Source organism: Rhinatrema bivittatum, chromosome 10, assembly GCF_901001135.1.
Source record: "Rhinatrema bivittatum chromosome 10, aRhiBiv1.1, whole genome shotgun sequence".
NCBI lineage: Eukaryota > Metazoa > Chordata > Amphibia > Gymnophiona > Rhinatrematidae > Rhinatrema > Rhinatrema bivittatum.
This window is the reverse complement of record NC_042624.1, coordinates 38,478,965-38,491,124: the sequence shown is the minus strand read 5'-3', so window position 1 is coordinate 38,491,124 and position 12,160 is coordinate 38,478,965. Positions and strand designations below refer to the sequence as shown.

Below are 12,160 nucleotides of genomic sequence, written 5' to 3'. Positions count from 1 at the left end.
CTTATGTTCTTATGTTCTTACAATTTAGTTTTAAATGTGCTAATTTCTTACTTCATGGAGTGCCCCCTAGCCCTTCTGTTATCCAAAAGAGTAAATAACGAATTCACATTTACCCATTCTAGACCTCTTATGTTTTTAAAGACCTCTTTCATATCCCCCCTTATGAGGAAAGGCAGGCCTTCTAGTGTACCTCCTTATGGCTGACATAATGACCATCAGAGTACAGGATATAGCATGGTGGATGGGATGGAGGGGGGGGGGGGGGGGCGGGGCACCTTAGCTCCTAGATAATCACCTGATAGGTCCAGTTTCAGCTATTCAGCAGGTTAGACAATGATACAAATCATATGATGAGTGTATCATAAGAGGCCCATACAAGACTACAAAGTTGTCAATATAGAAGAATGTATAGGTCCGTTGTTGATTTTACTGCTTATTTAAATGGTAGCATATAGGATTTCAATAAAACATTAACAATATAAGAAGGTGGTGTGATCTGACTTCCCACTTTACTTGTGTTTTACAATTATCATACTTCAGAAACAGATGCAGTCCCCTCTATGGTAGGAAGTCTGAATATCAATTTTGGCATATGATCTGCATGACAGCTTCCAAAGTGGAGAAGGAGTAATATTATAAAATGAACTGTGTAAAGTCTTATATAGAGGCAAACAGAATAAGAACCTTCTTAGTTAACTGTTCTAACCACTAGAACATTAAACACTGGTTGCCTTTTGAATTGCATAAACACCTGTGTTAAAGAAGGCAATACAAAAATAATGAAACAAAACTGATTTATATACAGATATCACAAAGGGTTGGAGAATGTAAGATTCCTTCAAAATCAAAAATAAGGAGCAGAAGTATCTTCCTTGCACTGGCCGGCTGCTGCTGCTCACTTCCCTGGGACAACATCTAATGACGCTGTCCCGGCCTGGCCTGCCCCTTTCTTCTGGTCCAGCACTTTGGCACGTATCGGGGATTACATGCATGGCTGGGCCCTTTGTAAAATGTGCATGACATGCGCAGGGCCCGCCGCGCGTGTAAGCCCTGAAGTTTACGTACGCAAGGCTTTTAAAATCCGGGCTTATACGTATATAAGACAATCCGTATTTAAATAAGAATGGTGCTAATTTGATGATATGTTATCCTGATATTTTTGCCATTTTCTGGCTCTTAAAAACAGAAGGGATTTGCATAACTGACTGTAATACAGAAAAATGGTTTTCATTACATTTTTGTCTGTATTACAGACACACAAAATGAAGTATTGCAGGACCAAATTCTCTCAGAATAAATCCCTCCATGGGTATAGAAGTTGCATCAGGCAATGTTTAAATGTGGCAAGTTTTCTAATAAACTCCTGTGTTTGTTGTAGCACATCTGAAATCCCTCAGTTCCGATTGCCATATGATGCTGTGAATTTTGAAGTTGAACTTATGAAGAACCTGGGAGTGAAGGTAATGAAAAATATAACCTGCCTTCCTATAGATCAAAGAAGAAAGAGCAAGGTCTGTGCCAAAGATTAACTGCAAAATGTCATGTACATTAGTAAAGAACAATTAAAACCTACACTAGGCAGAGGCAGAAAGATGCTTCCTTTTGCTCAGGGCATTTGTCTGTCTGCTGTCTGAATGCCACTACTCTGGAAAAGGGCAATCAATAGTTCTCATCTGGCATGCCTGCATGTGATTAATTGTCTGTAAGAAACAAATTCTTAAATTGCTTTAGGGGGTTCAGTGTAGTTAATGGAACAATTTGATTTGTCCAATCAGGTTTAAATTCATGCAAGTTTGTTCTGCTTAAAGAGTCATATATAACACTCTTTTCATTCTATTTATCTTTCTCCCAATTTCTTCTGTGTTGCTTTAAACCGATGCACCTATTCTCATTTTATTGTGTGCATCCTTTCAGCTAAGTATTTATTATTATTATTAGTAAGCATTCGTACAGTGCATGCCAGATGTATGCAGCACTGTACAGACACATCATGGACAGTGCCTATTAATGTGATTATCTAGCATAATCATAACAAGTACATCAACATCTCAGATGGTACTGGAAAAATGTTGTGCAGTATGACTCAAAACTTTTCAGCTTGTCCATTTTTTAAAAACTTTTTTCCTCCTATTATGCTGCTTCTGTTCTGTTTATCTCCTGGGGAAATTAGCACCAGTTTAAACTCAGGAAGTTTATCAGATGCAGCCCTGCATAAGAGGCACAAGGTGCAATTTACCACATTAGTATACTTAAAGAATCTTTGAAAGACAGAGCTAGAAGGAACCTCAAGAGGTCATCTAATCAATCTATCTGCCTCAAGATAGGATCCACTGAACCCAAATTATCCCAGACAGATGTTTATCTAATCTGATCTAAAAGACCTCCAATGACAGAGATTCCAGCATCTCCCTAGGTAACTTTCTTTTTCTTCCTACATTAGATTATCCTATCATAGACAATTAGTTCCCTTTTTTGACATCACTAGCAGCTAAATTCTCAGAGAGCGAAATACAGAAATAGGGTATTATTTGCTCTGTAATCACTCAGACATGGATGTAAATGAGTCTAACTAGCTATGCCAAGTAATTTGAAGAGAATACTGCCTTCACTGTAACTCTAGGAGGCTGCATATTGAAGGAACTGAATTGTTATCAATCTCTTATTTTCAATGCCTGGCATCTGCATTTTTTCTCTGTGTGTGCATGTGGAATTGAGGAAGGCATATGCATTGCAATACAACTCTTTTCATGTAGAGAAACATTTTTGAGGGAGTAGGGTAAGGAGGAGGCTTTTTTTTTTTTCAAATGAATATGGGTGCTGATTGCCAGAATTTAAGAATTTGTAAGCTGATGTGATGAATCTTAACAACCTAAAACACACTTTTGGAAACTATTGCAGGGGCAAAATAAAATCAATGCACAGAATCTATGAAGTACTTTTCACTATTATGGGATTTCAATAGGACTGTGCACAGAAAGAAATGTTGGTTCGCTTTTCATTTTAATTTGTTTTGCTTAGTTTGGTTCCCAAATTCATTCATGTATTTTGTTTTGTTGTTTCATTTGTTCCATTATGTATATATTAATCACATTTAGAAAGGCAACCCTCCAGCAAGGATTCTGGGTTAATGCATAACATAGAATATAGAAAACAATCCACATATTGTTGCGAGCACAGCCTTCAGGGGCCGATGGTGTGGGCTCAGCGTGCATCACTTGGCTCTTGGGAGAGTGGAACCCATGGGCCACAGGGCGGCTCAGGTCAAGACATGAGTCGCACCCATGGTGAGGTGTGTGTGCGGGAAAGGGCATCACAGGAGCAGAGCTGAATGGAGCTAGGAACACAGGACTATTAATGTAGGTCTCTGGCTAGGACCAGGAACTAGGAACTCATGAGGAGGATGACGTGGAGCCGAAGACTTGGAACTTGGAACATGGAGCTGAAGACTTGGAACTTGGAACATGGCGATGAAGACTTGGAACGTGGAGCTGAAGACTTGGAACTTGGAACGTGGCAATGAAGACTTGGAACGTGGAGCTGAAGACTTGGAATTTAGAACGTGGACTTGGGACAAAGAAGGCGAGTCCCACAGGTGCCCTACACAGCATGTGGGGCTGGTAGCCAACCACACTGCAGACTCATGGAACATAGGCTAGGAGCGTAGACGAAGACTTGAGATGTAGAATTAGGACAAGAAAGGCGAGTCCCACAGGTGCCCTACACAGCACGTGGAGCTGGTCGCGGACCACACTGCAGACTCATGGAAGAACATGGACATAGACGGGGATGAGCAAGACCCTCAGGCGCCCTACATAGCACGTGGGGTTGGTTGCAGACCACACTGTCCCCTTCACGTCCTACACAGCCGGATGGCTGGTCATGGACCATGAGGAGATCGGGGCGAGCTCAGGATGGCTGGAGCACCCAGTCTCGGCCGCCTCAGGCAAGGCCCTGGCTTCAGCTGTGGCCTTCGGGCCGCGAGGAGCGACGTCGGAATCAGGCCAGTCACTGAGGTAAGGGCCTGTCCGCGTGAAGTGCGGGCAGGGGTGTAACACATATTCAAAAACTTTACAATAAATTAATAAAAATGATAAAATATAATCAGTAACCCCCCCCAAAAAAAAAAAATCAGATAAAATTAATTAAACAGTACCAAAACAGTCATACCATCCTAGAAAATTCAACTAATTGCAAGGGTAAATAACCAGGTCTTCAAAGATTTGTGAAAGCTCAAATAATGTATAGCTGAATGGATTTCTTCTGCAGTGAATTCCATAGTGATGGACCCTTCTGCACAGAGTATTTTCAAACAAACCTCTTGAGAGAATTGAGAGCTTCCCTTTGGAAAGTATAGAGGAGCATGGACTTTCAAATATCCTGCACAAGTGTTATGAAATGATTTTAATATATATTATAACATTTTAAATTGGATTCTGTAGGTGACAGGTAACCAATGAAGTAAATTTTAATGTTGACAAAATATGAACATATAATTTAAGATTGTAGTCAATGGGAGAAGTAATGCACTGGGATTTTCTATCTAAGTTTCATTAAACTTTCAGGCAGGCATCGGCAGCAGAGGGAACAGCACTCCAAGACACCAAGACTAGGGGAAAAGTGATACCAACAGCAGGGTGTGCAGACCCAAGATATATTGAGCGGGGCAAAGCAGAATAAAATGTATCATGAACAGTTTAAGAAACATGCGAGGAGCAAAGTATTACAAACAATGGCAAGAAAACTCCAAGGCACCATGAGAGGGGTCAAAGCAGTACCAGCAGTAGCATGAATACCACAAGGCATTGTGAGAAGGACAAAGCAGCAGCAACAGTGGCATAAATACCTCAAGGCATTTAGAGAGAGAGTGATCAAACAGTATCAAGAATGGCATGACCACCATAAGGCACTGAGAGAGAGGCTAAGCAGCACAAACAGTGGTATGAACACTCTCAAAGCACTGTTAGAAAGGCAAAGTGGGACCAACAACAGAAAGAACAACTCTCCTCAAATACCACCGCTCAACCTGATAAACCAAAATTTGATCATATCTCCAATCAACCATGCCCTCAACCTTAGAGTAATAATTGACAGAGAACTTTCATTCAAAAACCATATATCAACAAAAATCAAAGACGGTTATCATAAACTACTTACACTCAGTCATCTAAAACCTTTTCTCTCCAACAATGACTTCAGATCAGTCCTCCAATTACTAATTTTTAGGGATGTGCAGAGGGACGCCATACGTTGCATTCAGGATTTGTACTCGTTGGGGGCCAGATATGTTGCATTTGGCAAGGGGGCCCCCCGATACGTCTATATATCAATTCCTATTCGTTTCCCCACTAAAATTAAATTAACTACAACCCTCCACCCTCCTGACCCCCCCAAGGCTTTCCAAAACTCCCTGGTGGTCCAGCGGGGATCCGGGAGCCATCCCCTGCACTCAAACCCTCGGCTGCTAATTTCAAAATGGCGCTGATAGCCTATGACCTACTATGTCACAGGGGCTACCGGTGCCATTGGTCAGCCCCTGTCACATGGCCATCAGCGCCATCTTGTGCTCCTACCATGTGACAGGGGCTGACCAATGGCACCGGTAGCCCCTGTGACATAGTGAGGGCAAAGGCTATAAGCGCCATTTTGATTACTGGCAACCGACAACCCGATTGCAGGAGATCGCTCCTGGAACCCTGCTGGACCACCAGGGATTTTTGGCAAGTCTTGGGGGACCCTCCTGACCACCACAAGACTTGCCAAAAGTCCAGCGGGGGTCTGGGAGCGACCTCCTGCACTCTGGCCGTTGGCTGCCAGTATTCAAAATGGCGCCGATAGCCTTTGCCCTCACTATCTCACAGGGGCTACCGGTGCCATTGGTCAGGCCCTGTCACATGGTAGAAACACAAGATGGTGCCAATGGCCATGTGACAGGGGCTGACCAATGGCACCAGTAGCCCCTGTGACATAGTAGGTCAAAGGCTATCGGTGCCATTTTGAAACCAGCAGCCGAGGGTGTGAGTGCAGGGGATGGCTCCCGGACCCCCCACTGGACCACCATGAGTTTTGGTAAGTCTTTGGGGGGTCAGGAGGGTGGGGGGTTTGTTTAAATTGGCTCCTTTAGGTGGCCGAATAATTCGGCGAAGATTCGTTGTATTCGTGGGGAATCGTGATACGTTTCGCTTCCCCACAAATACAACAAATGTGGCCCTATACATTACGGATTCCCAATTCATAGGGAACAAATGCACACCACTACTAATTTTCTCCAACATAGACTACTGCAACTCTCTTCTTCTCAACTTACCTATAAACACCATTCACCCACTCCAGATCCTGCAGAATGCAGCTGCAAGAATCCTCACAGGAGCAATAAAGCATGACCACATCACCCCAACACTTATTTTACTTCATTGGCTACCAATAAGATACAGGATTGAATACAAAGTCCTATCCATCTTACATTTTTTATATACCGTCGCTCAGAGTCCATCAAAATGGTTCATAACAATGGACTCTGAGCGACGGTATATAAAAAATGTAAAATAAATAAATAAATAAACAAACAAACAAATAAATAAATAAAATACAATGTTTCCGAATGACAGTATATAAAACTCATTAAATAAATAAATGAGTACCCCAAGGCACCAGGAGTAGGGCAAAGTAGCACAAACAGTGGCATGAGGATGCCAAGGTACCCAAAAGGAGAAATTGGTACAAACAGTGGCATGAATTCCTCACAGCAGTGGTTCTCAACCTTTTTCCCATCATGACACACCTGGCAGACCACGCTCACATGTGTGACACACTGCTCATTACAATTCTCGGCAGAAATAAAAAATAATGACCCAGTATTATTTTTATTGTTAAGATTGACACAAGGGATGTTACGCTCAGAGGTGTGGACCCTTGGTCCGGCAATGTCCGTTAGGCCACCGTCGGTAGGCGAGGCCGGTCCTCGGGTTTGCAGGTAGGGTAGAAGAAGATCTGGATGCAGGCGCCTCCTGCCGGTCATGTTGTCCAGATAGCTGGCGCCTCCAGCAGGTCGGGTAAGCAGTTGCTGACGCCTTCAGCAGGTCGAAGAGCAAACTCCGAGGATCCTTCAAAAACCCAGCCGGAACCCAGAGGCTAGAGGATACCGCAGACAGTTCAGTGATCAGGAACCAGGAAGTTCCGTAGCCAGTCCAAGGGTCAAGAGCCAGAGAGTTCCGCAGCCAGTCCAGGGGTCGAGAGCCAGAGAGTTCCGCAGCCAGTCCAGGGGTCAAGAGCCAGAGAGTTCCGCAGCCAGTCCAGGGGTTAAGAGCCAGAGAGAATCGTCGCTGATCCGGAGGTCAAGAGCCAGAAGGTACTGCAGCCAATCCAGGGGTCTAGAGCCAGAAGATATGGAAGCCGGTCCAGGAATCAAGCACGGAGGGAAACAGGCAGGAACCAGGAGTGAAGACAAACTCAGAAGCCCAGAAGCCAAGGCAAGGTCTGAGGGTTCAGACCCTGCCTTAAATAGTTACCAGCAGGTTGGAAGCAGCAGGAAGACACCACCCAACTTCCTGTGGGTGTTTCTTTAAATCCAGGCCAGAGCCACCCGCGCGGCCCTAGACAGACATCAGGGGGCGGAGCTTAGCCGCGCGGGGAAGGACGCCGCGGCCATCTTAAAATAGCAGCGTCAGCTGCCGCTGAAGAAAACCCCCGACGCCAGCCTCAGTGATGGAGGACAGTCCGGGCACTGGGATGAGTAGTCGGTCCCGGTCGCGGCTTGCCGCAGCCAGTTGTCATAACAAGGGAAAGATAAGTACTCTGTCTGAACAGAAACTACATAAATAGTAAACATCCTATACCAAAACAGCACCAATTTCCAGCACTCAAACAGTAACTACCTTACAAGGCAAAACTGAAAATATTGCACCAGGCCTCAAAACTCCAAAACTCCTCCTAATAGGAAAACAGAACAAGCCAGGCTGCTATAGAGCTCCACACAAACTACATGCAGCAGAATACCTCACCTCAATCACATGTGCTGATCCTCACCTAACAAAGAATAAAGAGACCATAAAGCATAAATGGAAACTGCAACAAGATAGACTCTGTAAGCAATGCAACAAAGAAAAAGAGAAACATCACCAGTCCTCATAAAACCAAGAAATATAAAATCAATAGCAGTAAAACCATAATAAAAAGAACAGATTATTTGAAACAGCTGATGAATGGAATAGCAATCATTAATCTGAATATATTGCACCAGGCCTCAAAACTCCAATACACCTCCTAATAGGGAAACAGAACAAGTCAGGCTGCTATAGAGCCTCACACAGAAACTACATACTAGCAGAATACCTCACCTAAGTCACATGTGCAGACCCTCACCTAAAAAAGAATAAAGAGACCATAAAGCATAACTAGAAACATACAAAAACTGAACTGGAAACTGCAACAAGCCAGAGAGACTGTATGTAGTATAACAAAGGAAAAAGAGAAACTTCACCAGTCCTCAAAACAAATCAAATAGCAGTAAAACCATACTAACAAAAATAATAGATTTCAAAATAGTAGATGAATGGAATAGCCAATAATTTAAAACTGATATAAGGGGCATAACAGTAAGCACAGTGACATCAATACCCCAGATATTGAATAAGGGGTAAGATAGCAAGAGGAATGGCATCAATACCCCAATACATAAAGTGCAAAGTAAGGCAGTACGAGAATTAGCATCAACCCAGCAAATTTCTAAACCAAGAAAGATGCAGGGCAGGAGGAGCAGCCTGGGCAGCAACAGTAGCCCAACAACATTGCAAGACTGAACCAGAAGAGAGACGGATTATGAAGATCTGGCCAAGTGGTAGGCAGCAGCTGCAGTAGCAATGCTCTAAGATTCTAAGTTATTTAGAGATAGACTTGATAGTACAAGGTTTTTAATTTTTTAATTATTTTTTGGAGGGCCAAAACACTCTAGTATAATCAGGAGAGAGGCGTAAGGAGGACCAGGCAGGAACATCTCCACTCAGTCCAGATAAACTTATTATGTATGTTTTTATTGTACATCGCCTAGTTCCATGTGTGTTAGGCGATTCATAAATTAATAAAAACCTAAATCTAAATCTATGCATGGACATGGCACATGCAGAGAAATTACCTGTTTATTGGAGCAAGGGGGAGACCAATTTCTAAAACTTTGTTTCTGCACATAAAAAACTCTTTTACCCACTGAAGTTGCTTTAGTAATTACTGTACGTATGTTTAAAATATTAAATTATCAGTTTTCTATTTCCCGCTGAAGAGATATAGAAACAGAAATGGGTACATTTTAAAACATAGCGCGCACGCGTACTTTTGTTCGCGCACCAGGTCTGACACCACGCCCCCGATCTGACACCACGCCCCCTGGCCGCCCCTTTTTGCAAGCCCCAGGACTTACGCGCGTCCTGGGGCTTGGGCGCACCACCGAGCCTATGCAAAATAGGCTCAGTGCGCGCAGTGGGGTTTTAAAAGGGTTACGCGCGTACCTTATGCGCATAACCCTTTTAAAATCTGGCCCTAATTTTGTAGCTTGTGTATCTCTGCAAGGTGTTTAGAATGGCATTAGTCATTGTTGTTTGGTCTCAGTACTCAGAAATAAAAACATAATTTTTATTACTGAGTGCCAATGTGTTTTCAAATAGTAACCACTGCATATCCATAAACTAGCTTAGGCTTTGCTGTTGTCTAGAAGTGTACTTTCCTAAAGCCTGGGACACTGCTAGGCATCTGGTATAGCTGGCAGAATCATCAGAAATGAATTTCTTCAACTAGTTGCTAGCAACTTCAGATAACCAGGCATTTGCTGATTTATTTATTTTTTACCCTTTCTGTTACTATTAGTTGAGCAACAAATTGCCAATGGAGTTTTTTCCTTTTGTTTTAGGTAACTCATGGTAAAGGACTTGGAATAAATGGAATGACTATCAACACCTTAAAGGAAAAAGGCTATGAAGTAGTGTTTATTGGAATAGGTAGGAAATCTATGTTCTAATATGTTAAATTCTCTCCAATTCTGTGTCTGTGCAATCAAAATGTAGAGACTGGGAGGTGAATATTCAAAACTTACAAGTTATCTATCTAAACGGGAAGCTTGAGTGTTTTCAGCCACTTATCCATTACATTTATAGTGGATAAGTCATTATTCAGCTATAATTTAGCCGTATAAAAAAAAGGTGTTCCAAGGCATTGCAAGCTTATCTGGCTAACTTAGCCAATTTTCAGCTAATACTGCCTAGGATATCCAGCCTTGTGTGGCAATCCTTTGAAAAAAAAACCTTCTCATGGGCCTCCGACCAGATTCCTACCCCCACCACCAAAAATAGCAACCTCCATCTCCCTTCGTTGGCTGGGCAGGAACCCACCTTGAACCCTGCTAAATAAAAATAAAAATTAAAAATGTCATTTATACCCACTGGCTCTCCAGCACTCCCCTTCTTCCTCCCTGGTAAATATATATTTTTTAAAATGGCCTGCTCACCACCATGCCTTCCAAAGCTCTCCCACCCACTCAGGACCTCAGTTGTGGCCTGTTTTGAAACCCTGGATCATGGTACATAGGGGCCAATGCAATAATCTTCGCGGAAAGTGGGCACTGACCATGCAATATGTAAATTAGGGGGGTCGTGGGCACCATGAAATATGTAAATTAGGGAGGTTGTGCTAGGAAGGAGGCACTAGGGTCGCTTGCACGACCTTAGTGCCTCCTTGCTAACGCAAGCCGCGGCGGCTGCCGGTTATGAATGTGATGAGCGCTAACTCATTCACTCTGCATCGGACGCGCGTTAAATAGGCGCTAATCCCTGTGTTGCATTAGGGGGTAGATTAGTGCCTATTTAACCCATGTCCGACAGCGGGTTAAACAGTGCACTCAGGTGAGTGCACTGTATTGCATTGGCCCCATAGAGATCCTCGTCACTTCTGTATTATTTTCATAGTACCCTTAGAAGTGAACACTATCGTCCGAATTAAAAAAAATGGCCACACATGTAAAAAAACGGCACTTATCTGTGGTTGGACCCTGCGCGCGCCAAGCACATTTTAAAAGGAGCCTGGCCATGCACGTAACTGCATATAGGCACACAAGTGTTGGGATCTGAAAAAGAGGCAGGCTGGGGTGGGATGGAAGCCAGCTGGAACAGCAGCCATTAGCTGCTGCCCAGGGAAAGCACGCGCCGGCAGCCGGCTGGCGTGCACAAGTTGCTTCTGCTCTGATGGATCAGTAAGTAAAAAAAAATTACAAAATTCTTTTAGTTAGGTAGGGGGTAGGGGTTGTGGTGGAGAGTGGAAAGGGAAGGAAGGATATGCAGGGGGTGGGGAAGTTCCCTTCCAGTCCTCTCCTTAATTGGAGTGGACTGGGAGGGAACTGGGGGAGGCCTGTTTGCGTCGCTATGCGTAATTTGAGAAAAAATTCACCCCCCTGCACACGTTACCCACACATGCTTGCGCAGATTATATAATCTGACACGCATGTTCATGCGGCCCACAGATTTTATAAAATCCGAGCGTCCAAGGACATGCACCGGGAACTGCATGTTCATGGACATGCACTTGCAAATTTTAAAATCTACCCCTAAGGGCGTAAATGTTGAGTCTGCAGTGGCAGTGGCAGCTGTGGTGGTTGCATTCTGAAGCAAAATTTTAAAAAAACAAAACCCAATGTTTCATTTTGAAACAACATGAAATGAAACATGGAGTTTCAATGCATTTTTCATGTAGTTTCAAAATGAATGTATAGCTTTAATGTCTATTTAAAAGTGAAAAAAATGTGTATCTTTCGGGGAAGGGTAAGTTTTGGGACCTATAGGTCAAGCTTTTTCTTCACCAAATGATATTTTGCTAAGACAAATTGCTGTTTAAAAGCCTCTGCTCTGTAAGCATTCCTCCTTCTCCTCTTTGCACATGTTAAGCTGAAGCTTGCTTCTGTCACTGGAATCACTGAGCTGGTGACTGGAATGAGTGATGGGAGTTACAGGCGTTGCCACTTTCTGTGGTACATTATTGCTAGTTACTGTGAATTTATCTAGAATCACTGAGCCACATTCTAAACAATTAATTTCTCTCATGGGAGAACCACAGCTGTTAAAATCTCGGATCTGGCAAGGTGTCCATTCTAGTTGACCTACAGTTTACAAATCTTGGTGCAATGGAA

General features: G+C 43.3%; 1 protein-coding gene across 2 annotated transcripts in view; it reads left to right on the top strand.

Moving 5' to 3' along the window:
• Positions 1-12,160, top strand: part of DPYD (dihydropyrimidine dehydrogenase) — a 2,453,390-nt gene that overhangs the window by 989,046 nt on the left and 1,452,184 nt on the right. For both annotated transcript variants that reach the window (XM_029618068.1, XM_029618069.1), the window contains exons 7-8: positions 1,379-1,460; positions 9,896-9,983. In XM_029618068.1, the coding sequence (XP_029473928.1) occupies positions 1,379-1,460; positions 9,896-9,983 (170 nt within the window). The remainder of the gene's footprint in view (positions 1-1,378; positions 1,461-9,895; positions 9,984-12,160) is intronic.